The sequence below is a fragment of the Tyto alba genome, unplaced genomic scaffold (genome assembly GCF_018691265.1).
Source record: "Tyto alba isolate M040663 unplaced genomic scaffold, T.alba_DEE_v4.0 Super-Scaffold_2, whole genome shotgun sequence".
NCBI lineage: Eukaryota > Metazoa > Chordata > Aves > Strigiformes > Tytonidae > Tyto > Tyto alba.
This window is the reverse complement of record NW_024881282.1, coordinates 26,195,510-26,223,063: the sequence shown is the minus strand read 5'-3', so window position 1 is coordinate 26,223,063 and position 27,554 is coordinate 26,195,510. Positions and strand designations below refer to the sequence as shown.

General features: G+C 40.1%; 1 protein-coding gene across 3 annotated transcripts in view; it reads left to right on the top strand.

The window, feature by feature from the left end:
* Positions 1-27,554, top strand: part of DCLK1 (doublecortin like kinase 1) — a 246,736-nt gene that overhangs the window by 202,698 nt on the left and 16,484 nt on the right. For all 3 annotated transcript variants that reach the window (XM_042792601.1, XM_042792600.1, XM_009963216.3), the window contains 8 exons: positions 3,846-3,903; positions 5,274-5,393; positions 10,783-10,929; positions 15,941-16,074; positions 16,767-16,844; positions 17,491-17,587; positions 19,508-19,588; positions 27,268-27,381. In XM_042792601.1, coding sequence (XP_042648535.1) covers positions 3,846-3,903; positions 5,274-5,393; positions 10,783-10,929; positions 15,941-16,074; positions 16,767-16,844; positions 17,491-17,587; positions 19,508-19,588; positions 27,268-27,381 — 829 coding nt within the window. The remainder of the gene's footprint in view (positions 1-3,845; positions 3,904-5,273; positions 5,394-10,782; positions 10,930-15,940; positions 16,075-16,766; positions 16,845-17,490; positions 17,588-19,507; positions 19,589-27,267; positions 27,382-27,554) is intronic.

The window sequence follows — 27,554 nt, the reverse complement described above, 5'->3', positions numbered from 1 at the left end:
TTACCATATCCTAGAGAGGAGACTCTTACAGAAGACTGTAACCTCACCTTTAGGCTCAAAGAAAGAACTTTTTCTCTTTAGCCTGTAAGAATGTGATATTAACTCTAGAGAGTAAGTCAAGATTAGATCTCATGGCAGATGATGATAAATTAGCTTGGCTGGTTTTAAACTAGAGTCTCTTTGGAAAAAGTCAGGTCCCTCTCTGCACCTGAAAGAGTCTGGCAAGTTGGAGACTATGAAGACAGCTCTTGGGGAAAGGGGGAAGAGTGGATTTTGTATCAACTGGCAGCGTGCTTATGGGACTGGGCCAAAACTATTGTGAGGCCTTTAGAGCTCTGTCAGAGTGAGTTCATGGTGGATCTGGTCATCCAGAGGGAGATAGCTGTTCACATCAAACCCCTGTGTCTGAACACTAAACTGGGTAATATGGAAACCGAAAGGAAGCAAAGCAAAACAATATGAAAAGAAGAAAGCACTGTAGAACCCTATGGATGGGGCCTGACTGATGGAAAACATGGGTGAAAACATATGAAAAGAGAAAAAGGCAAGCTAAAAGTGAGTGGTTAGTGACTGAGAGAAACAGATTACAAGGCAAAATAAAAAAAGGTTGCGGTTTTGATACACTGTCATTCGGCTGAAAGTGCCAGTTATGCTGAGACAGTTCAAATGTGCTAGTGTACATTTTACAACTCTTTCTCAAGCTGAGAGAAAATACACGAACAAAATTAAATACAGGTCCCACCACACCTAAAAATAATACTGATTACCATATCCTCAAGAGCTTAAATGAAAACTGTTTTCTGTCCTCTTGTCTATCCTACTGGTCCCAGAAGTATCCGATAACACGATGTATCTAGTGAATACGCGTTCAAATAGCATGATTGCTTGGGTATTCCCAGATAAATATTCCTATAGTGCCTGAGCTATACCATTGCATACATCCCATTCGTATCACAGAGTTACTACTTTGGGAGAGCTTTAAAATTAACGTAGAATTATTTCTGTTAGTTTCCACTTCTAAAGCAGTATACCCTTGACATCACAAGTATGGAAGGAGAAATTAAAGGCTCAGAGGGTAAATTAAAGCCATGTAAAACCTCTTCAAAAACATTCTTCACAGTCTTTCTAAGCTAAAAACACTTCACTTCAAAGTCTGAGATGTCCATCATTTGCAGAGCCAGAATTGATGGGGTGATACTTGGGACAGAGGACTTTTCCACTTTCTTCTGATGTACAATTCCTGTGTGCATTAGACTTCAAAAGAATAGCGCCATGAGGTGTTAAGCAAGTAGAAATGGGTCTTGTTACACATCTTCACGGATCACATGGATACTCCTTCTCCACAGCCGCGGAGACCAGCCCATGTGCACTGGTTAGCCACTCTAACTCTTCAAACGCATTCACAGGCATTTTCCTCTGACAACAAACAGTCCCAATGGAAACCAAAAGCCATCTTCAAAATTTTCGTGTGAGGAATTCTAAATCCTATTCTGTGCATCTGTGAATATGTGGGCGCGTGCACACACACACACACACAAATATATTTAATGTACACACAATAATAATGAAGAAAGATTTTTGTCTCCATTGTAGTGGAAATCTCTGTGAACTTTGCAAAAAATTAAAACAGCCAAGGAATGTGGCACAGAGCCCTGTCATGAACTAGAGGTCTAACTTTGTGCCCTGTGGTAGTGCTGTGGGTCCAGAATTTTATCCAGCCAGAAAATGTTTCCTACTTTGTGTGGCACCTTTATTTTGTTTGGTTTGAGTGACAGGTGAGAGGTGATATGCCCATTTCACAGTGAGTTTCTGGCATGGATGTGCATATTTTTTGGCGGGCGTGTAGGTTTCAGTGCTGCTGACAGCCTGTGGTTCTGCAGCTTTTTAGGGGAAAGGATTTGCATTATCTTAGCTTTAATTTTCTTTATACCAAAACAAAGAGCAGTCAGAGTTGTCATCTGCTCGTTACATATCTACTCCATCGTATGCGCAATTTGTCCTGCGGTGTTTTTATATGTGTTCTTTTTTAACTTTCAGATACTTCCAAATGCTGACATTTCCTCACTAGCTCAGATTTCCTAGTGTTTTGGAGTACATGGAGTCTCCTATGGCCAACAAAAACCATCAATTTCCTTTCTCATGACACAAAGGAAGCATTCCTAGGGCAACCAAGCAGCTTGAAAGAGACTTCTATTGAAAGAGGGCATATTTTGTCTGAGTTTGAACCCCAGATATCTTAATTTCTAATATTCCTTCTGCTACCTTCTCTTTCCATTCCCCCCAAACAGTGTCCATATCTCTGCCCGTCCCTTCGCTGAGCTGGGACTGTAGCCAGCAAACAGTAGCAGTGGGACCAGGCACCCCTTATTGAGTGCAGCCCATTTCTGGGGCTGTAGCATTAAACTTGTTCATGAGGGAGTGCTGATACGAGAAGTTTTTAGTTTTTAATTTGTCTTTAAGTCTCAAACAGCCATGCTGTACTTCTTTCCCAAGTCATAAACTTCGTCATCGAGTGTGATTTCTTTGCACAGCCTTTTAACTGATGTCTTCATAAAGACTGTCTTTGCTCCCTGACCTGGGAACTCAAACAAAATTAATATTCTGGGGTTTTTTCTTTCTTTTTACTGAAGTCCCCATTTTCCCTTAAATTAATACCTAATGGTACATCATTGCCAGAGAAGTTCTCCATGCTTAAATACAGCAATGAAAATGCCCAATGCAGTGCTTTCATCAGTTTATGACTCACTTTGAATGTCCTGTTTGACAGACGGTGCACACTTCTAAGCATGTTCATTTCTCTATTTAACTTATTATATATCAATTTAATGTATTAGTTTAACTATGTTTTGCTAAACAAAGAATGAAAAAAAATCCCCCCCATATGTTTGAGAGGTTATTTTTTTCTTTATTTTTTAACCAAACGTATGCCTAAGGGTAATAGACTTCTGTCAACTGTTTACATTTTTACTACAAAAGGAAAGCATTTCTGTGAGAGTATTTTCTTACGTTCACCATTTAACCTTATAGTGAAACTAGAACTTGTGAACAGAGCTTCTTGGTTTCATCCTTACAGCCATCTTTTGGTTTTATAACTTGATTAAGAACTGGAAATTGATACTGTTAACTTATCTACAAGCTTATTTTTCTGTCTTAGTATTCTATATAATAAATATCCACATATATGTGGTAGTGATAAATATTACATGGTTTAAAGAAAAAAACATGTTAATGGAAATGTGTTCTCATCCTGAACTAATTCTCTCTAATTTCTTACTGTCTCCAGAACCTTTCATATTCTGTCTTATAAATTTCATATTTAAGTCTGCTAAATATCTTGTATTTATGAATACATAAAACATTATTCCAAGGACTGACTTTTTTATCATAGCAGTTGTGAGTGCAGATATGCAAACAAATGACTTTTCATTTTAAGTAAAAAAATAAGTGTCTTCCACAGCTTGAATTTTTTTGTATAATAGAAAAAAAGCTATTTTTTTTTAAATGTTGGCTCTGTAAATACTATATAATATTTTTACATAAAAATGCAGAAGAAATAGTAATTACCACTAAAAAATGAGAAACTGAAGAGATTTTGTCTTGAAAAAATTGAAATGTCTAAATTTATAAAAAAAAATGCTTAATGCTTTTTTCTCAGGCACACATACTCAATAAATTTGACTCAAGTTCACAATTCCAGTCAAATCCAAGCTTCATTTCTTGACAAAACAAATACTTGAATAGAATTCTTGCCCAGGCCTACTGTGCTCAGATGACAAATATAAACTTGACTGAGAAAAATATTCAGTATGATTGAACATACAACTTTTTCTTTTCTCTTCCCTCAGATCAACTGGTAGAGAATATGCTCTGAAAATAATCAAAAAAAGTAAATGTAGAGGAAAAGTAAGTACAGAAATTTCATATGAGACCAAAAGATTTATTTTTTCCAATAAATCTGTTTTGTGATAGATCAGTTTGGGAAGCTGGACACCCTTGGAGTATCAGTATGAAAGGCTGCAGTGTGCCTTCCTAGATGTTTGTTGATTCTTCAGTTGGTTGGTTGTGTGTGGCTACTCCCCTTTCTCTTCACCCCTGTAATTATCATAGAATTATAGAATGGTTTGGGTTGGAACGGACCTTAAAGATCATCCAGTTCCAAGCCCCCTGCCATGGGCAGGGACACCTTCTACTACATCAGGGTGCTCCCAGCCCCGTCCAACCTGGCCTTGAACCCTTCCAGGGAGGGGGCACCCACAGCTGCTCTGGGCACCCTGGGCCAGCGCCTCAGCACCCTCATAGTGAAGAATTCCTTCCTTACATCTAATCTAAATCTGCCCTGTTTCAGTTTAAAACCGTCACCCCTCATCCTATCACTACAACCTCTGATAAAGAGCCCTTCCCCATCTTTCCCGTAGGCCCCCTTTAAGAACTGGAAGGATGCTGTAAGGTCTCCCCAGAGCCTTCTCTTCTCCAGGCTGAACAACCCCAACTCTCTCAGCCTGCCCTCATAAAGGAGGTGCTCCAGCCCCTTGGTCATCTTCATGGCCTCCTCTGGACCTGCTTGAGCAGGCCCAGGTCCTTCTTACGCTGGGGGCTCCAGAGCTGGACACAGCACTGCAGGTGGGGTCTCACGAGAGTGGAGTAGAGGTCTCCACCTTGACCTGCCGGCCACGCTGCTCTTGATGCAGCCCAGGATACGGTGGGTTTTCTGGACTGAGGGTGCACATTGCTGGCTCATATTCAGTTTTCAGTCCACCAAGTTCTTCTCCACAGGGCTGAACAATGCTGTCCTCTAACTTTTATAATTCCAGATGTTATAGAAAACAGAAAAATTATACTAATAATTATAACAACACCAGTCACTATGCTTAAACAGTATGCAAGGTTAATCAAATTAATGTCAGCTTTATACCAAGTGACTTCTAGCTTTTGAAATCTGTAACAAAAGATTCTCTGAGAAGATGCAATCATATTTTTAAATCAAAAAATTCTGTGTCAGAGAAAAAATTTTAGAAGCTTCCATATTTAACTTTTCTCTGCATCAGACACATGTCTTTTCCTCAATTTCTTTTTCTATGTTCTACTCTGTTCTTCTTTCAGTTATCACACTGTTGTTTCTAGACATGTTCCTTCCATATTGGTGGAGGAAACATCTGTTACCTTTTCAAAAAAACCTGAGGAATCCATGCAAGTCCCAATTCTCTCTGCTTTTTTTCACTGCAAAAGTTTATCCCACCAACGCATAGTCATTAAATATTTCTTTTGTGTGGCAGGAACATATGATCCAGAACGAGGTATCTATTTTGAGACGAGTCAAGCATCCCAATATTGTACTTCTAATTGAGGAGATGGACATGCCAACTGAGTTGTACCTTGTCATGGAACTTGTAAAGGTGAGTATTTTGGAGACAAGCTGTTTGCTAAGAATTGTTTCAACCATATTGAGAAACGTTGTTGGTATTAGCACTTACTAAAAAACATGGAATCACAGAATAATTTAGAATGGAAGAGATCTCTGAAGGTAGTCTTGTCCATCACCCTACTGAAAGATACGTAACCCACAGTTTGATATTTTTTTATAGCTCTCAAATACTTCAAATATTTGTCTAACTTTCTGTAAGACACACTCAGAAGTGCCCTATGGACAGTACTTTGGAGATCACCAGTTCTATTTGCTCCCCTCAAAAGAAGTCTCTTTAAAAATTTTTATCTTAAAGAAACGCATCTGCCTTGAGGAGAATTGAAAGTAAACCCAGTCCAAATAGCTGTAAATACAAGCCTTCAAAATTCAATATTCTTTGATAAAATAGAATTTAATTAAATTTTATTAATTTATGTTACATTTAAACAGTATTACCTGTCTTCTTTTCTCTACTGATTTAACATAACACATTGTCAGGCTTGCCTCCTTGTTAATAATCTAAATGTAAGATGGAGGATGGGAGAAGTGAAAGAGAAAAACGTGCTATTTAAAGCATGGTTCTATTCTGAAAAGTAAGTTGTCAAATGCAGTGTTTTACATTTGGAACCCCATTTATTTCTGTGCAGTAACTTTCAGATCTCATGCATTTATTTCACTCATTGGTGGAATAACATACTCAAACTGGGTTATGAAACTCAGACCAGGTCATCTCTTGCCCCCATACTGTCAACAGTGCAGTGCAAGAAGTATGAATTTAGCCCTCAGTTCTGGTATTAACACACAAGTATGTCACCGTGCATAAAAGGTGGTAAAATTACATTTGAGTAAATTGTACAAATTAGGGCAGAAAACTGCTGAGGACATCCTGTTCTCCATACTTACTTGAACAGAATACACCTGTATCTCACATTCACTAACGGGATTAGTGATTCTTCTTCCCTCCTCAACTATTCTGTGGGAAGGAGATCTTTCCAGCACCAACCTCCACTTCTGTATCTCGATCCGCACGTTCTCCTGGTTCAGCCTCTCATGCCGACACCTGGGAAGTCCTCGGTTTTAAGTGTTTAGGGACAAACATTACAGTGAAGCTGTGCAGCAGCAGCGTTTTTGTGCAGGCGTGTTGTATGTTCGTGCTCAACACTTGTGAGCAAATCAGGCACTCCGAACCCTGGCGCCCAGATCACCTCCACTGAAGTGTGGTTGCTTTTGGTAGGTATCCTCTCTACCCCTGCGTGGAAACAGGCACCACCAGAGGTCATGAGAGAAAACGGTTTTGGCAAGCAGGGTTGTCACCTGCTTTGCTGCGGTTGTAGGTGGAGATTAGGGGATAGTCTTAATGTAGGCACCTCCCTGAGATGTTAGATAGGATGATCCCAGGTCCGAGCGTTTCTTAAAGACCTTCTAAATCTCTGGGCTGGAATACGAGAGCATGGAGAATGAAAAGTGGTTTGGTTTGTTCCGTTTTCCCCCATGCTCATGGCAGCACTGGTGACACAAGCCGTGTTCCCAGGGCAGAGGTGGGAGGCTGTCAAGTGTGGCCCGTGGATGGATGGCCACAGATTTTTTCCAGTCCTTGTGGCAGGCTGGGGCAGCCTTGTTATCCCTGAGAAGCTCATGAGAGCTTGTTCAAAGGTACCTCAATAATCTTGCACAGCGTTGTAATCTGATGTAGCCGCAGCCTCAGCCTGCATTGACAAATCCTTCATCTCGGCCCCATGAGGTGTGCTAAGAAGTAAAAGCTGTGCCTTGTCTAACATGCCAAGACATAAGCACGTAGCTGGTTTTATGGGTGCAACCTGCTGTTCTATTCATGCTTGAAAAATGTTCAAACTGTAGTCTCTGGTGGATTTTTAATCAAAGTCCTACTCAGCTAAATAAGAGATGAGAGGACCGACAACTCTAACAAAATATCTAGCCTAAAAGATATATATGAAGAAAACCATCCATTATACTCACTTTCTGGAAAAATCAATTTTCTTGCACTCTTTCTTGTTTACTCTTTAGGATTGCTGCACGTACTAAGATACTTAGGCTTTTAGTTATGCAATAAAAAGGTTTTATAGACATCTCTGTAGTTCAGATATTCTAGAGAACACTGTTTTAATGTTCTTTACTTTTATGTGGAATAATAGAAGAAATTCAGAAGAAATATCCTGATCCTGGAAAGTCAACTTTGTTTCTTTGAAGCAAATATCTATTCCTTAATATTTAATTGGGAAAAAAAAAAAAAGCCTTATTGTACTCAATGGGCACCAGGGAAGGTATTTCTGGAAAGACATTAATTGTTAATTCACCAACTGCTGACTGTTACCATTTCATAGCATGCCCTGTTAGAATTGATTAACCATCTGTTATTGACTGACTTTTGAAGACCTGACTTTAAATCAAACTCGCAGACAGGAGAGAAATTCAAGGAGAAAAGACTTGATACTGCAGAGCACGGTTTCAGTTAATACCACCCTGCATTAATTGGCAGTAACATGTTTGACATAAGTGGCTGCTGCAAATACTGCCCTCACCTCATGGCAGATAGGCCATTCATTGCTTTGTAAAGTGTAAGAAAAAGCACTTCATAAATACAAATATAAACACATTGCAAGTGGTGCTTGTAAAAGGAAGCAAGGACCTGGTTTCTGGCACGTTGCCTTTTTACACAGCGAAACAAAATTGTTATTCAAACCTAACAGAGGTTTGGCCAATTTAACAAGCAAGATTTATTGTAGAGTTTCCTTTACTGCTCCAGGATATGATTTCACTTTTGCAGAAGAAAAGAGAGATTATATCATTTACATAACAAGGTAATAAATAAATAATTGGTTACTGTACTTCCAAGTATACTTCCTCATGTGCGCAGATGACAAAAACTGCATTCAGATGTTGCTGGTCCCATTTCACTCCAGGACAGGGAATTTAAGACTGAAATGTCATCCTGAACTCACCCCTTGTGCCTGAATAAATGATAGTGACCTGCTGTGTGAATCGGCTAAGCAGAACCTTGCAGGTTAAAGTGCTCTTTGGGGAAAGGGAAGTCTGAAAACAATTCTGCCTGATATAGCTGTCAGCTCTGTTAACTCTTTCCAGGATATCACCTCTCTTTTAACTGCAGAGAATCCCACAGGCTAAATACATGGTCTCTTTTCTTAGCAGGCTACCTGGTAAGAAACTTTACCAAGTAGAGTGCTTACATGGAGAAAATTATTCAGGTTGGCTTGACTGTCCGTTAATGTGCTTTGCAGCCTCTATCTTTTTCTGAGTTTAGGTTTCTCCTGCACGTGGACATTTGTTCTTTTTCTTCTGACTTTAGGCCAAAATTTTACCTTCTCTTTTTAAGGTTCAGCTTCTTTCCTTCTTGCCCCTCATCCCTCAGCTTGGACTGTTTTCTTTGTTTGGAGGTAGATCCTTTGCTGATGTTATTGACACTTCTCCTAAGCATCTGGAACATATTAGATAAGACCAACGATCTGTCTAATCCACTACCTCCTGTTAAAAAGCAGCTGGTACAGGGTCTTCACAGGAAGGAGCTTAGGGAAGATAGATTATTTATCCCACATATTTTGCCACATGCTGATATCTAATACTTAGGGATCAGATAATGCCATGAAGTACATGGTATTGTACTTTTGCCAAATACTTGGTTTTTCTCACTAATCCTCTATCTGGTTTAGCTTGGCCTTTTATTCCTCCCTTTCCTTGACACTATGTATCTTGATGTATCTTGATCAGTCACTAGCCAGAGCAAGAGGTTTTGATGTGGTCCAGATTTGACAATGGTTGGCTGCAAGCAGTTTCCAAGGCTGGGGTTTTGCATCTACAGTGGGAATAAACCTGCCCCAGCAGACGACAACCGCACCTCAACAGTGCAAAATTTTCAATAGTTTGTTTGGGGATTTTTAGCAAGTAATGTCTGTTTCCTCAGGTTTGAGTCTTTGGTGGTTGTCTTTTCCTACCTTTTCCTTTGTAGCTGTGATGCCAGGAAAAAATCTTGTATTGTTTCTTCCCCCTCCTTCTTTCACTAAGAAGTGAAAACAGTGTTTACTCTGGAGCTGAGCCTTAAAAAAAAAAAAAAAAACAAAAAACCCCAAAAAAACAGCAAATAACTTGAGGCTGTTGATAAAATCAAGAGAGTTGGCAAAGCTGGGACTCCTCTGTTGCCTTCAGAAAATACCTACTTTTTCTTTAAAATACTGTCTCCTGTGACTTTTTTTTCTAGATGTTTTGACTGCAGCATGGATTTTTTGTGTTTTCTTTATGGTGCTGCTTCAATTTTGGATGAAGGCCCAATACCTCTGAGTAGTATCTCCCAAAAGATGTTTGGTTTTTTTCCTCCACTCTGACAAGCTTCCTCCTTAACTTCTTTAAACTTATTTTTTGGTCTTTCTCCAAGCACTTACATGTTCTTCTTCCCACTTGCCAGCTCAGCTCTGGAAATACAGTCCAAGTGTCATGGCTGCCTCAGGTCCTGGTGAAGATCATTTCAATTTTGAGGACTTCCACTTAATTTTCCTTCCTTTCTTCAGTCTTTCTTTCTCTTTTGTTTTCTTGTTTTGTTGTTGTTGGGTTTTTGTTGGTTTTTTTTTTTTTTTTTTTTTTTTTCCCCCCTGGCAGTAGCTTTAGCTGAATTAGACAGCACAATGAGCTGGAAATGGCACAAGGCACCATCTGTATTTGTAGCTGTGGTGAAATACTAATGTTAATTCTTAAATGTCTTCCAGTATGACTGTCTGAAATATATGCTGGAAAGTTCTTCTGTATTAGCTGCAAGAAGCATCACACCACCAAAAACTTCACATCTTGTGTAGAGAAAGTGCATTCTAAACTCTATGTTTTCAAAGTTTTATGAGATGGAAACAGACTTTTAAAATAGACTAGCAGTGATGGCAGGTAGATGGTTTGAGTTTTACTCAAAGTTCCTTTGTCCTTCTAGAGTTCAGTCAGGCTTTGGGCTAAAATTTGATGTCAAACTGTTCGTGATAATAATAAAGAGTGGCAAGGGTTAGTATGTGGCATTGTGACAGGCAAGTATGTAGGCATGCCAGAATTTTGCAACAGGGGCTCTGAACACACAGGTTATGAAGTGCTGGATGTGTTACAAAAGCAGCAGCAGGTGGGAACGGTTTGCAGTAGAGACTCCGGTCTCTTGGCTGACCAACTAAGCCATGACAAATGGGTCTGAATTAGTGATATGTTCAGCTGCCATTATGGGAGATGTCATCACAGTACCCATAGTTTTTAGCTGCACAGAAACTGTGCTGCTCCTCCCTTCCCCTCCTCCCCTATAAATGATGCTCCTTGATCTTCCCTGAATTTTTCAGTAATTTCACAAGCAGTGTTGCTCATATGCCATGGTCATTTTGCTTCAGGGAGGAGATCTTTTTGATGCTATTACTTCCACCAACAAATATACAGAGCGGGATGCCAGTGGGATGCTTTACAATCTGGCCAGCGCGATCAAATATCTTCACAGCCTGAACATTGTCCACAGGGATATCAAGCCGGAGAATCTGTTGGTAAGTGAAGATTCAGCTTTCGTTATTGTTGATAACTTGGGAGTGTGTGAGAGGTCTGCATTTCTCCCTCCTTCCACGCACCCACCAAGTTTATTTCAGTCTTTTAAGTCTTTTCATTTTAAACTTAGCATTGTAAAGCTCTCCTAAGAATAACAGCTATCACCAAAAGTACAGTAACATAAGCTGGTATGTCTAGACTGTTCCGCAGGGCACAGCAGCAGAGTTGTTCCAGAGATCACTAGAAGTGATCTTTTAGTAAGCTGCAGTATAATTTCGAGCTTCTCATAAATACAAAGGTGTTCTGTCCTCAACAGAGTATTCTGTACTTCTGCAGCTGCCTAAGTAATTAGGAGCAGTTAAGTTTTACAAATGCGGTGGATGTAAATATTGTGCCCTAATGATGTAGTACATGAGAGCACAACCAGGAAGAGACTTGGGTGTCCTTTCTTTCCCTGCTGCATCTCCCACATAATCCTACAGCACTTTTTGTTAAGCCACTTTCCCAAACAGACAGCCTAAACTTCCTTTTCCTGACCAAATCTGTATGAGCCCTATCCAATGAAGACTGTGGAAGACATACCCTGGCAATTAGTCCTTCTGCTGAGAATTTTGCCCTCTTGAATGCAGCAGTTGTGTTCTCCAACTGACATAGTTTTATTTCTTCCGAGAATTTAATTTCTCTTGAATTCTCCATATATTCTGCAACCATAAATCAATGTTTAAGATACCTAGAATATCAGTTCTCTCGGTCGTGTGGTCTCTGCCATGACTTAGTGCACTTAGTCCTGCTTGACACTGAAGAGGTTTTATGGAAAAGTTGACTCAGGTAGATTTTACTAAACTTCCATGGAGTGGGATTTCTACAGTTGACGTTCCTCTAGAGGCAGGTGCCTTTATAGTTCTGGGTGAGGAAGTAGCCTGCCCTCATTTTCCACAAACTGCTAAAAACTTGTTGAGTAGAAGTTTCCCTAGACCCTAACGACTGATAATCCTTTTGCAGCCCTTATGATGATGCTGATAGGTGGTTGAGTACAGAAGTTACAGCAATCACATGCCAGGATTCATTAATGCTGTGACTTGGAGTGCGCAGGCGGGCCGTGGTCTGGGGCAAGGCATGCCCTGCTGCTGTCTTGGCATGTCTCTAAATGCCTGAAGTCTGACAACAGTAGAGTTAAGCTTTCGGGGGAAGAGAGGAAGGTAGGCAGGAGGTGAGGGCAACAGGGAGGGGATTAGATTTGCCTTGCCAGCCATCTCTGGTAATTACCCGCTACCAGGAATAATCACATTGTTTTCATTGTAGCTGAATTGTTTCTGAGTGATTTTTCCGGTGTTGTGCATATGTAATGGTCTTACGTTGGTATTGATACTGAGCAGTGAGGATGCAGCACTTAATCTCTTGCAGCATCCTAACTCTCAAAAGCCAGCATTCGATTCACAAACTGTATTAATTCTTTAAGGTTTATCAGGTCCTTGAAAGAAATTAACGCTGTCTTACAAGAGTGCTGTGGAACCAGCCTTACCTGAGTTCTGACAGTCTCTGACATTGGCCTTAGTGTCTCTTGACCTTTCTACTTTTATCTTCTTATCTGTCAAATGGGATGGGTAGTTCCTTCTATCTCAAGATTACAATTAGGGTTATTTTTCTGGCATTTATAAAAGACTTGCAAAATGCCATATGGGTCTTAGCCTTTCTGTTGGTAAAGACTTTCTACTTGCCTCCCGTAGCCTGACTTTTGCTTGCAGCTCTGTAACCCTTCACCTAGCTGGTCATGGCAGTATTGTTCCCTTGTTCTTGTGCTGTTGCTTTGATGCCGTTACTGTAATGGTTTTGCACCTGCAAACCCAGGTAGTGTTGTCACAGCAGTTCTCCTGGCCATCAGTGTGAGCATAAGCCCTTTCCCCCCTGCCCTTTTCCTACCTGTGGGTTGTAGCTTTAGGTTTAGGGGAGCCTATAACAGGCCTGCCCAGAGCAGAGCAACGACCCAGGTGGGTAGCATCTGCCCTGATCAATACATGTCCCAAAGCTAACAGCTTCATTAGCAAGAAAAAGCAACAGGGAGGATGAGCAAGGCCTGACAAAAGCTATAGAATTACCCCAGGAAAGTATGGGGGATGACAAGGATCATGCTGCTCTGGAGAAGACACCCAGAGGAGGATGCTCAGCTGGAGCCTTCTTACTGCATCTCTTCCCAGCTCCTGGGGGAGCTTTCCCTTTCACCTCCCTCTTTCTCTCCTTTGGCTTTTCCTTTTCCCCAGAAGTAACTTTCATGCTTAGAGCTGATGTGTGCTATCAGCTATAGACCCTGCTGTTAAATCTGTGTGTGTGTGTGACCCTGTCTCAATATCCTATGTGCAATACCAGTTATTTCTAGAAGTGCTTAAATATTCCTTATTATCTTCAAGGCATGCAAAGCCCACCTAACAGTCAACTGTCCAAGAATTTAGGGTATGTTGAATACCTGTGTTTTTTTAGCATTTTTTTTGTTCTCTAGAGAGTGTCTTCCATGTTTTAATTGGAACATTTTTCATAATTGCTGCTATTTAGCACGTTTATTTTGTCAAGTCATGGGATGTCTTTATAGCCATATAATAAACCCTAGAGAACAACTTCTCTGACTGTTGCCATCTGCACTGATCACAAGAGCAGCTTAGAAAATACTGACAGGCTTTATAGTAATAGGATACATATGGTGGCACACAATTATGTGTGGCTGCATTCAATTAGTGTTGTACAATTACACAGTTTTATTGCTTAGTTAAAACAGTGAAAGCACTACATAGTGGGTAATTTGCACTAATCCCCATTTCTTTAATTGCCCTTCAGTATTTAAATGCAATGGAACATATATAGCGTTTGTTCTGAATAACATGAGCATTAAATTATCTTCCACATTCCTTGACTGGCAAGTAACATACCACAGCTTTGCACTGGGCTCTTTTTTATATGGAGTTATAACAGGGTGAGGAAAAGTTACTTTCTTCAGTTTTACAAGTCAACTGAAGTAGTTTTCCAAGGAAAGTAATTCCTGGAAACAGATGGGGCAAAATACTAGAAAATGCACAGTACCAAACCTTCTGCACTGGAAATACTGCCAAACAAGCCCCTTCCATAATTAATTTCTAGAATATATGAGTCAAGCAAGGTGCTGTCTGTTGAAGGAAGGAACTTACAAACATTCACTAGGTTAACACAACTCAGAGAGGGCTTTGTAAAAGATAACTGCATTAAATAGAATATGAGATGCTAATTAGACTGGATTCAGCTCTTGATGTCTAAGAAATGCACACTTTACATTTTTCAGCAAGTGAGTATTTAAAGCTTTAGTCTCTAGCTTTTAATTAAAACTGTTGTTGAAATTAGATTTATTACTGCCATTTCAGAGAGCACTTTCTTTAGTTTCAGGAACCAGATGTATTTAACAATCTGTGTTTTTAATAAAATCATAATTGCTTTTTTTTTCCAGTGCTTTTCTATAAGCCTATCTTTTTTTCTGGCTTAGTAGCAGAGAAATGTGAATCCATGTCAAATTGCTGGTCCTCTTAAAGATCCGGTTGTATTATTAAAAATAACATAAGGAAGGGAGAAGATTTTTGTGTATTCTGAATTTCTCCTTGTGGCTGTATCACCTGGTAACAGGCATTCAGGACAGAGAGGGATTTTCTCTCTAAATATAGCTAACATTAACAAAAGAGGAAGGGCTGTATAATATATCTAATTATTAAGAGCTATAGCAGATCTGTAGCAAACAGTGGAGAGAGACTTCAAGATTTCAGTTTTGCACCAAGTGAGCTGTTCATAGGGCCCTTTGTAGAATTTATTGTATTTTTTGTAGATAAAAGTCTAGGATTTTCCTCTGCAAACTGTTATAGACAAATGTGGTTTCTGTTGTAAGAGTAGCTGGTCAAGATGTGTATTAAGGATTATTTTCATTTTGATTTTGAGGAATGATATCTCCTGTTTTTGCACAGTGCTACTGCTAATTGTTGTCAGGAAATCACTGTTGGTGAGCCAGACTGCATGGAGCTTTGATTTGAGTTGCAAAATAATGAAGTGATGCATATATACTTTTAGAAGGCCTCCAGTAGACTGTTTCCATTATTTAAGGTGCTGTGGTAAACAGCATTAAATTGCATCACAAACAATTTAAAAAACTGAAGCAAGAACCCAAACCAGCAGTTAGATTAAAGAAATACTCTACAGTCTAGTGTTTAATTTAGATACATTTTAGTCTTTTTTATTTTAAATATTTTTTGGTAAGTCTTCAGCGTTGGCAGGTTTGGGGTTGTTCTTTTGCATTGAGCTGCTTTCAAAATTGTGTATTTTTTACTGATGTTCCTAGCTTTTTTCTTGTGACTGTACCTTAATCTGCATTTGCACCCATAAAGGAAAGGTCACATTGCAGCTGTGAAGACCATGTTTTAAGACAAGATTTTCAGGTATACTCGTTAACAGCCCTACCTCTGTCTGTTGATGATGGTGGTAACATACCACTAAGAAGTTGATTGGTGTTTAACAGTCATAACAAGGAGAGGACAGTGTTTCTAGGTGAAATAGGCCAGCCAGGTTTGCATCTTATGACTTCAATGCAGAGAAGAATCTCTTGCTCTTATCAGTGCAGTCACTGTTGTATTAACTAAGAAGTTGGAATTACTGTGCAAGCCTTGAAGCTCTGTGCAAGTAAAATTCACACTGTGAATTGGCTGTCAGTGGGGAGTTAACCTAGGAATGTCACTGCTGGAAGGTCAGACCTTTGTTTCTGGGCTTTAGCTTCTAGCAAGCAATATGTCCTTTGTTGGACAGGTAATAAGGTAAGTCTTTCCCAAACATCCTAACTGAATTCAGGGGAAGCTGTCCAAATTGTGTGTGAATTTTCAAACATGCAGAGAAGTATGTTGTAGGTAAGAAGGAGAAGGGAGACTGTAAGTTAGAAGGAACATTTCAGACAGTAAGTTATACAGTGGTTACCTTGGTGATATTGTGTTAAACCTTTGAATTTTCCTCCTGATTTAGGTTTATGAACACCAAGATGGAAGCAAGTCCCTGAAGCTAGGAGACTTTGGCCTAGCAACAATTGTGGATGGACCTCTATATACTGTTTGTGGGACCCCAACATATGTAGCTCCAGAAATCATTGCTGAAACTGGGTAAATCACTTCTAGAGGTGACTCGTTGACGTGTACACAATGGAACATATTCTCACCTGTATGCCAGACAGGAGTTCTTACAATTAAGATTTCTATGCTACCTTTGCTTCAGTATGATGCAGAATCATGTCTCCTAGAACAATTTAGTTGGAAGGCACCTCTGGAGGATACCTTGTCTAAACCAACTCAGAGCTGGGCCAACTTTGGAGTTATATCAAGTTCCTCTGATAGTTGCTGGTCTCAAACTTTGCAGCTTAACCCTGGGTTCCTAACTAGCCATTTGCAGATAGAATAATTCTTAAGCTGTCCCCAGAGACTGCTAACTCTCGTTCACGTGATTTTATTTTGTTATCATACACTGTCTTCTTTTGACTTGTTCCATAGAGTAAAATGCCTCCTGGCTTGAGCAGCCTGTGTCACCTTTGCAGGCTTCATGTTGGTAGGCATCACTGCCTGTCTCAAGAATACAGCACAACGTCTTCTGTGCACTCCTACATTCTGATCCAAAGTAGCCTTAAGTTGTAAATGTGAAAAAGATTTGAAGGTGGAATTAGGATAGGTAGGTAGGACATAGAGAAAGTTCAGATGAGAATATATAAGAAATTATGAATAACTCTGAAAATGTTTCCTCTGTTCTTGTACTGTAATTCATAGGAGTCAGATGTCTCTAACCATGTCTCTCACACTTCTAGATATGGCTTGAAGGTGGACATCTGGGCAGCGGGTGTGATTACTTACATCCTGCTCTGTGGTTTTCCTCCATTCCGTGGGTATGGACTGATCTATTCAACCATCCTTGTTCTGTGAATTGGTCCCTGTGCTGCTTTTGCATTAAGCACAGAGATTCCCACTGGACGAAGCTCTCTGCTCGTAGGATTTGATTTTTCTTGTGCTCTGCATAGTAATTGACACAAACTCCATAAATGTCTGTGATTTTACTGTAAAATCTCTGTCTCATGTTTGTTTATTTTAGTTTAAACTTCATTGCATTACAAAACAAGAGCCTCCATTACAGGTTCTGAGTGCCTTTGCCTGATGTTTAAAATACACAGTGAAATAAGCATCTCCTTTCATGGACCAAATACAACATATTTTGTGGTCAGTAAAAGGTAATTAAAATGTAAGCCACTTAATAAGGACATGTCAGAACTTTTCTCCCCCCTCAAAGTGATTGCAAAGTTGTTGACCATCCTAGAGACAAGCAGGTTACCTCAGAAAGAATGTACCAAATGCACTTTGTTTTATGATCTCACCATTCACACCCATGGTTGCATGCCTGAGGGGAAGCAACAGCTTCCAAAAGCATACTAAGGGATTGCCAATTAAAATCAATTTCAAGAAGCCTATTGAAACCAGCTATGGAAATAATTTCTTTGTGGGTTTTGTTGTTGTTTTTGTTTGGCTTTTACTTTACAGAAGTGGAGATGACCAAGAAGTGCTTTTTGATCAGATTTTGATGGGACAGGTGGATTTTCCATCTCCATATTGGGACAATGTTTCTGACTCTGCAAAGGTGAGTTTTACAGTTGGTGATGCTTTCTTCTCCAATATTATTCCCAGTGCCAGTATGTAATGCATGTATTTCTTTCACAGTGCTGTATTTGACATGTCTCATATATGTCCTGCTACACTCATAAATTCCTCTGGGTCACCAAGTATGTTGTCATTTGATCACTGTCTGTTAGACTCCGGGTGGTTCTGAAATGGACCCTGTCTCTATGATGTCTCACACAACAACCACCAGCAGTCCTTACTGATAAGAAAAAAATTAAGTAATTTTGCTTGACTTCTTAGCTTGAAAGCTCCCCGGGACTGTGCTTTATATGTACTTATGGGGACAAGGTACCAACCTGGAGCCTTTGACTATTAGGTAATAATATTATAGGGATGCTGTTTTCCCCTTATTAATCCCATTAGATGATATGTCTGTTGTTTCTTTCTGTCAAAGAACCAGGCCTCGCGTTGCCTGTAACTCCTTATTGTTGTCATTGGGATATGAAATACAGGCTCACTCTGGCCACCAGTCCATGGGCTGGGCCCCCTTGGCACATGACACAAAGGAGGTAGAGCTTGAGCTGTGCTAAGGCAGATACAGTCCTTTTCAGATACAGATCCTGACAGAGTTCATTATACTTGCAGAGCAGATCAAGTTTTTTAACTCTTATTCGTGCACTGGAGCAACAGTTTAACTCACAGAATTTCTAGGGATCTGTCATTCACTATAGTCGTGTGTGTATATATATACATACATATATATATATATAAAGAGAGAGGTAATACTTACATGTATGGAAAAAAAAAAGCAAAAACCATAAAACTATTCATATGAACATCCTGTAGATAAGGGCTTAATTTCTGCCAGTTTATTTCTGTAGCCTGTAAGGCAAATCCAGGGAACAGTGTCTTCCTCTTTTTTTCAGTGTGACAGTGTTTAATTAATCACAAAAACAAAACAAAACAAAACAAAACAAAAACAACAACAAAAACCACAATGAAATATGGAGGTAGATGCGGGTAATGAGAGTAGCGTTCTATGTTCTGAATCTCCATTGTTTGGAGTTACATCTTGCTTTTACATATATGTGGAGGGTGATCAGGACTAGTGTTTTAGCCTGTTAACTAATGAGATAGTCACAGAGTTGGAAGAAGTCCTCTAAACCACATCACTGTGTTTTAGCAGGCTTTATTTTGTAGCATCATTAATGAGAACTCTGCAAGTCCTTTGTCAATCATGTTCTCCTGTGAAACTCCTTCTTCCAAGTAGTTCAGTCTAAAATTTCTGTTTGAAGCGTTAGCCTATTCATTTAACTTCTCCTTGTCACTAAGAATTATTAACTTTGGTCTTTAATGATATCCCTTTATTTACTGTCATGCTGCCATCCTGTTTTCTGTGTACTCCACTCACTGATGAAATTAGATATATGTTTATATACATGCTAGTTCAAAACTAGGTAATTGCAGAAATCAGGGGATGAAAAATAATGGCTTTAAATGTGTGTGGGGGGTGGGGTTTAACATCTTTTATGTCATTTATACAAGAGCTTAAAGTAAAATTTTAGATTTGCTGGCTTTTTTCATACAGATGAATTGGCTTTTTCTTAATGGGAAGCTAACCTAATTTCATGTGACCATCTGTTTTATACATTATGTATTAAGTGCTTTTCTCTTAAACAGTGGCTACAGAAATGTAACTCAGAACTGTCTTCTACCTTTCTAAGATACTGTTAGATATTGATTTAAAAGTTCAGCTTGAAGTTCAGGAGTTCATAGTTGCTCTTTTTTTTTTTTTTTTTTTAATAATTTATTTCTGCAGTTGGTAGTTCCCTCTCTCTTTGAGCACTCTTACAAAATCAGCTGAAGAGCACTTTAGTGAATGAAATGTTGATTTGTTCTTTAAAAATGTTTAAATTTGACCTAGTATTCCATTTCTCAGGAACTTATCACAATGATGCTTCAAGTAGATGTAGATCTGCGGTTCTCAGCCTTGCAAGTTCTTGAGCATCCATGGGTTAATGTAAGTATTTTTAGGCTTGTAGATGCTGCTTGTAATTTGCAGTCTTTGAGCTCTTTTCTGTCAAGTCCCTTCTATGCCCTTTTGGGGCCAGAACATTCTAAAATTGCCACAGATTTAACTGGAAATAAGATGGGCTACAGGCTGGTTTAGTATATGACGCATACCTTGGAGTATTCACTGTTTTATGCAGGCTCAGCTACGTTTTCTCTGAAGTATTTTGTGCCAAGTTTTCAACAAATCTCAACCACACTTGACAAATTTATACCTATAACAATCAGTTTGTGGGTTCAGTGACACATTTTGCTCTCCTAAAATCAGATGGACTCAAAAATCTGACAGTTGTGATTAAGAGCTATTGAAATATAGTCCATAGTGTTAAGCCTTCTTGATCCAGCATGAAACAGGGAAACCTTTAGAATCATATTCAGCTTCTGATGTTGAAATACACATATATTTATGTGCAGCCATATCCACTTAATCTGAGTTACCATGAAACAGCTATTTATATATCCTGGTTTGTCTCTAAGCGACTGGACATTAGCCATAAAAGCAGTCATCAGTGAGGTGGCATACAGATAAATCTGGCAGAGAATAAAGAGATTTCTCTTTAATTAATGTTGAGACAAGGACACTACTTAAAATTTGTTAATTGTTTCAGACTGTTTAATATGTCTTAAAGTATTTGCATGACAAGAAAGAAAAATTGGAGGAAATCCAGATTCAAATTCAAAAGGGAAGATTGAGAAAAGAAATACAATTGGGACAAGCAGAGAAAAACATAAAGGAGGAAGAAATAATGTTTCATTTTTTCTGTTGCAAGTTGGAGTGTGCACTCCTCCCTGGAATACTATTTGGTCCCTCAGCTGCTGTAACCAAAATCTTTTTTCTCACTAAAACACTATTCTAAAAATTCAAATATACAGTCACCTCAAATGTTAATCTTTTTTATGAAAGTGTCCTCCATATAGCCCAGAACAGTGGTGATGAGTTAAGTGTCTACTAAGTATATGCTTTAGTCTTGGAGGCTCCCTTATTGTCCAAACCATTTTTTACTTTTTTTTTTTTTTAACTGTAAATGCTATTATCATGCAGAGCACTTCTGCAGTGTACAAAGAGTGCAAGGATCCAGGACGATATCTGATAAAAATCTTTTCATTTTTAACATGACATTCAAGCAGCTGAAATATTAATTTTCCTTGGTGCCAGGTGCTGTCCTTGGACATCGTGTTCTGTCACAGTTTATAATGACTTTTGGTGACTGAGGTGTCTCTCTGTCTCCACATGAGAAGGACGGGTGGGGGTTTCTGGAGTGCTGCTGGTGGAAGTGACTGATCAGAAGCCGCAGAGAGGTCAGGTCACCTGTGGCACCAGTCTGCACCCTGCTGCTGAGGTTACTGAAACATCACTTGTTTACACCACATAAGGATGTGGTCACTAATCTTCCTCTTTTTCTGAAAAATACATTGGAACTGCTAATGGTCACCCCAGAAACCTTTTTTTGTTTTTTGGCTTCAGTTACACCACGGTGTATTTTAGGATGCCACTTTAGCAAGGTGTATTAAGAAGAAGAGGTGCAGCTCTTTTTCAGTAACGTGATGGTGATGGTGTTCGGGTGCCGTGAGGGTCTGCTCCCCGCCCTTGCTAGTGCCTGCTGATGGGGAGGGACAGGGAGAGGGGCTGAAGGCTAAAGTCTCTCACACTCCAGAGCTCTACTAGCCAAACCTGAGCTCTGGTTACTGAAGCACCCCATCAAATTCCTGGATTTCTGTGCAATAAGTTTACCAGAGGATGCTGTAGAGGCCAAGTATTCAAAAGGGAGTTTGATACATGGATTCAAAAGGGAGTTTGGTACATTTTTGGAAGATGAGACCATTGGTGTCTCTTAAATATGGTGGTCTGGATACAACTCTCGGTTCACTATATTCTTAAGTACCTGGTTGGCAGAAACTGGAGGATATACCAGGGAAAGTTCAGGACCTACTTGTTTTTGTTAAATGTACTATTCCATAAACAGTGACTATGATGTACTGTTGGAAACAAGATACTGTGTGCAGTTCACCTTTGGTCTAGCTCTGCTGTGCTTCTTGTAGTTTTATGATTATTATAATTCTTTGCAAGCAAAATGTGTAGCAGTTCTGTCCATAAATAAGTGAAACAAATACTCCATGGCAGTTCTGTAATTTCTTCTTTTCTGTCCAATTGCTGCTTTTAGCAACTGAGATGAATCGGTATTTGGTCTTCAGCAATATACGCTAACGATAGTTCATAATGCAGATCAAAACCTCTTTTGAATTCTCTTATGTATCCTCCAGATATTTTTTTCTGGAAGGAGAAGGGCCAGCACTGGGACCAGTTCAGGAAAGTGTTTGAGCACATTCCAAACGTTGCTCCTATTTCAAGGCATCACACATGGAAGCACTTAATATTAGGCATAAAATTAACTAGATGGCACTAAAATCCTAGTTCACTTCAGGAGACATAAGAACATGGCTGAGTTGAAACAGGTGCTTAAATGCTTTTGTGAAAAAGGACGCTTCCCTGAGGCGGGTCTGGGAAGTATGCAGCCTAGCAGGGCCAGGTCCAACCTCACATCCCCATACCATCCTCTGCTTGGCAGGTCACACAACCTCCCCATACCTCGTTTTCCCAGCTTCAGGACAGGGAATTAATATACTCAGCCCTCTTTATAAAACGCTCTGCGATCTATGCGTCAAAATTACCTGAACAATTATCTGCAACCTCTGTAAAATACTGTCTTTCTGAGAAAAAATGGCACATGAAGTTTTCTCCTAACACTTCATTTTTCACAGATAACCTCTTTAAATACTTTTCCACGGCATCAAATGCTGGACTTCACTTTCCCTTTTCTTATTTTGGTTTTGAACCTCTTCACAGAGTGGTAAACTTACAGCTAAAATACTGGATAGGACAGCTGGCTTGAAAAACAGGCATGTGTTTTCTTCAGCAATTTTAAGAAACATTTTTTCGCTTTGATCAAACCTTTGATAGAAGTGTTATAACTGCTTACACTGTATAAAACCATTTTGTAGATTGTAAATAACCATTCTACTTTATAGCTGCTTACTATGTGATTACTTGGTAAATTGCTGAGATTCCTGGAATGTGCTTTGACAGTTTCAGTAGGAGCCAACCCTCATTTCAGTTTCAGTTTTTGCTATAAAAATAGCTGGAATCCTCTTGGAAACTGCAAAACTTGTTATGGTCAGAGTCAGACCAGTAAAGCAGTTCCTATGTCAATAATATCCCAGCTGCTTTCAATTCAAAAAAACAGAACCTGAAAAGATGTTGGCTACATGCCACTGCCACAGATGGAGATCTTGAATTCTAAATGCAATTCAGCAGCAGTTCCTTGCCCCCACCACTTAGTTTATTTGGATTTGTCTCTCCTATGCAGTACACTTACACCTGGAAACAAATCCACCAGTTTATACTTCCCCTAGGGGGACCCCAGCTCTTTCCTTTACCTGCTCAAATCCTTTGCAAAACCAAAGAATTATAAAAGAGACTGGAAGCTTGAGGTCTGACATTTTAAACATTGATGCTATTGATAACCTGAATTATACTACAAACCTACTCTCTTTTTGTTGTAGAAGTAATAAATATTTCCTAATACAGCACTGAGCAGTGAAAGCTGAAAGGGATGGATTGCATTCTGGAAATCCTTCTCTGTAAAAATAATCAACATAAAATGTGGTGTGCTGTTGCTGAAGGAGGAAGATGGCACATACCAGCATAAAAGAGAATTAGGGAAAATGGAGCTTTTACATATTTCCTTAACCATGCCTGCCTTGGAAATCTGTGTGCAAAAGAAATGAATAACCAAGCAACAAATAACAATAAGCTGAACATTTGTAAGGAAGTTAATTTAAAAAGACATTTCTTACTTGGCAGCTGCACTACTTTTGGTTACACCCTAGGACACTGCCCAAAGGAAAATTTCCTTGTAGTCCTTAAAGGAAACAGAGTCCAAAAGCTTTTCCAGCACTTCTATTTGCTCTAATTTTGTGCTCTTATTTATGTAATGACCTGTTCATCTGATGCTTTTAGACCTGGAAAGTAAAGCTCTTGTGACAGGCTTGTGAAATAGATCTGAGTGCTTCAGGGCAGTAGGAGTCTGGGAATCCTGAACTTCGTTCCATCCTTTTGACACTTCTTTCTTCTTTGAGTGGGGATGTCTCCTGCCATAGAGAACAATGCAAATATGAAAGCAGTGTTTATTAATTACTCAAATGACACCAAGACCATCTGCCTCTTTTTATTTTAATTTTATTTTGATTTCTCGCAAATAGACCAAGAGAGGTATTTTATGGAGACTGATTAAAAAAAAAAAAAAAAAAAAAAAAGTGTCTTAAGATCCCAAGCAGATCAAGCAGTTTACATTGTCCAGGTGGAAACTCAAATTCTGGACCGGAGTTCTCAAACTGTCAAAGGATTTTGACTGCTCAACTTCTGAGATGTGCTTAGGAGAGCGCTTCTTTAAGAGCATCAGCTGTCAACATTTTCTGAAGCTCATGTCCCTTTAAAGTTCCCAGAGTTGAACATCAAAAATCATTACTCATCTTTAAAAGATCTTGTCCTGACTGCTAAAGCTGAGATGAAATTCTGTGATCTTAACCTGCTGCAAGAAGTAGTTCCTATAACAGAAGTTGAAAATAGTGGAAAGGAACAGTTAATCTCATTGGGGACTGACATCCTTCCCATTACAGCAACCTGATGAAATTCTAGTCAGCAATGTTTAGCCTGTTCTCCAGTTCTACAGCTTACCCTGCTGATTCTGGTGAATCTGATGTTTTGTTTTGGTTTTGTTTTTTTTTTCACTTCTTGACCTTTTAAACTGCAGAGCAGCTTGTTTTGTATGTAGTTAAACATCTATCATCTCTCACCTTCAATATCTATCTATTTTATTGTTGGCTGAAGTGATTCCAGGAGCAAGCTAATGTACATTAGCTTGTTTCTAAAGCACATTGGAAAAAAAAAAAAACAACAAAAAAACCCAAACCTACTAAACATCAGGTAGCACCTACAGTAGTAAGAAAATTTAACAACAGCAGAGTAATTCCCATATATCCCTATGCTCTAACTTAAATTGAGCTGGAGGATATTTCATCTAAAAGCTGGAGCCCAAACTTTCTGTCTGGCACATTGCCACTGGAACTGTGGGTGTGGTGCTTCACCAATAAAGTATTACCACAGTCTTGGTAACTATTGTCTTCTCCCTAATTCAGACTTTTGACAAGACGACATGAACTTTTGGCAGGCTTTCATGTCAAGAAAGCCAAGAGAATGATTTTTCTCTTTTTTTTTTTTTTTCCCCCCTTCCAGTGAAGAAGAGTTCACTTTACAGACTAGCTTTCTTCTGGGAAAGGCAAGGTCAGCGGAAAGCAGGTTATTTTTAGGGGTCATATACCACCAAGCCAAGACTCCCCGGTGCTAAATAATAATCAGCTACTGGGTTGTATTGTTTTGTTTTGTGTTTTGCAGCTGTGTGCACTTGACCATATTTTGCCAGCTGAGACGTTCTGTTAAGGGGTGAGTGAGGGATCTCTAAACACAAACTCCCTAAGCTAAATGAATAACAAACCCTAACCAACCTTCCTGAAATTCCCATATGCTCACTGAGCTCGTGATTTACCACAGCGACTCTGTAACTCTTTCAGTACACTCGGAATTGCTGCAAAGCCAGAAAAAAAAAAAAGTGTCTGTCATCTCTGTATTCTGATCTTGTCCCTTGTTTGCCTGTATTCTGCTGGGATTTCTTTTAAGTGGAGTATAAGAACTTTTTCGACTGTTGATAGCTACGCATACCGTGCAGTACCAGCTTGGGATGACCACTGTGGATGTCCAGTGACCCGATACCCTGCATATTCTGCCTGTTCTGCATTTTGTTGCCTAGACTGCCTGTTCTGCATGTTCCTGCTTGAAATCCTGCATACTCTGCTAGCGGGGAAGTCTCACCAGGCGGTGGGTTCTTGCACTTCTTTCAGGCAGAAGTATCTTACTTGCAGTTCCTAAAAAACCTCCTTTCTTCTCTTGGGCTTGAATTCAACCCGCTGACTTCTGCAAAACGGCGAACTCCCTTCTTTCTGCTCGGGTTTTGCTTCAGCGGCGAGGATGCCTGCATGTCTAGGTGCGGAGGGGCAGGTTTGCTCTGCAAAGCGGGATGCCTCGGCTGGGAGGAGGCACCTCCCAGCCCAGCTCCGTGGCTTCTGGGCCGGCGCTGCGGTGAATTCTCGTGCCCGTGCGCAGCCTGGCCTCATGTCGGTGACGGAGCCAGTCCCAGACGCCAACATGGTGCGCAGAAAGCGCTCGTTTATTAAGCCTCAGTGATACACATTTATCTTATTCTGTGTTCTGTACACGCGCGGAGCATGCATACTGCATTACAGCTATAGGCTACTAATTGCATATGTCAGTTTGTGATTGGTGCTGCAGGCCGATCACTCGCTGTTCACACACCTTAGTGGACTGGCTGCTCTTTTTCCCGAGTCCGTTCCCAGCTTCTTCTCTAAATGTTGATCCATCACTTTGTTTTCCATCACTTTGGTTTCCTTGTGTCCTTGGTTGCCTTGGTGACTCTTATCCTCGGTCCTGATGTGGCCGCTGGGCCGCATAAACCCCCACAGGCGCTCGCACACTGCCAGCTCGCTTGGTGCGCACGATAGCAGAACCCTGCAGAAATATTCTTGGCCGTGCTGTTGTGCGCCTACTTTTAGCTCAGGTCAGCTCGCGTTGAGAGCATGTGTCTTTCAGCAAGGAAGCAGAGGCCACCCACAGCTAGCTCCAGCCCTTCCCTGCTTTCCCAGGCAGGCTGTACCTCTGTCTGTCCTTCCCTCACATCATCCCAGGCTTGTGTGCGTTGCAGCCGCTTGTTATCAGTCAGCCAGAGATTCAATTCGCAGACGTGGCGTTGTTCAATCATGGCTTTAGCACGGTACAGTCCCCGTCTGTGGGGAATGCGACAGCAAGCCGTGAGCCCGCAGAGGCACGCGGGGATAGCCCCTGGCCCTGGGGGGCTCCTGCGCCCGCCCATCCCAGGAGTCGCAGCCAGGCCAGGTCCCAGTTCCCGTCTTGCCTGGGATTCCTCACCGCGGGATTCACTGAGCTGTGGCTGGAACATTCACGCAACCCCATCGTCCCTGAGCTTGTAACGTTTACGACGAAACAAAGACCTTACTGGTGTCTCCCCCCGGGGCTTTTGGAGATCCTTTCCTGCATCCTACCGAAACAGGGCCTCTGGTTTCTGTAATCTCTTGGGTGCTTTCTACTTTTGAGTTCATTATGTTTATGTGATGAGTAAACAGAATCATAAACAGGTCCGAGCCTAGCAAACTTTGAAATATTAATGAACCTAAAATAACTGGGCAGTGGTAGTTAAGACGTGGTAGAAAGAATAATAAAATACTTAACAATTATTACTAATTAACATTCCCTAAAGTTTGAGAGGAAGATACTGGGTAACGAGAGGCTGGTTCATGGCATAATATGATGTTCATCGTATAAATACATTAGCTATATCGATGGAGACAATAATTGACCCATATTTCATTCCAAACTTTTTGTAAACTTTTCTATATTGACAGATGCTATCAGAATCCCCTTGCAATCCCATTGTTTTGCCTTTTCTCTCTGAAGTTTTATTTTGCTTTGTTTCTCTGCAGGACGATGGCCTTCCAGAGAATGAACATCAGCTCTCAGTAGCTGGGAAGATAAAGAAGCATTTCAACACAGGCCCTAAACCGAACAGCACAGCAGCTGGAGTTTCTGTCATAGCAGTAAGCATCTGAAATACACAGCTGAAACACTTAAATATGTGCCCACAAGACAGTGTGTGTTTAGGACATGCCACCGAAAGAAACCAGAGAGGGTTAATCCTTAGATAATTCTAGTGTTTAATTAATATAAACATAGTTAGACTGGTATTCTGCACAATTTCTGCATGTGAGTC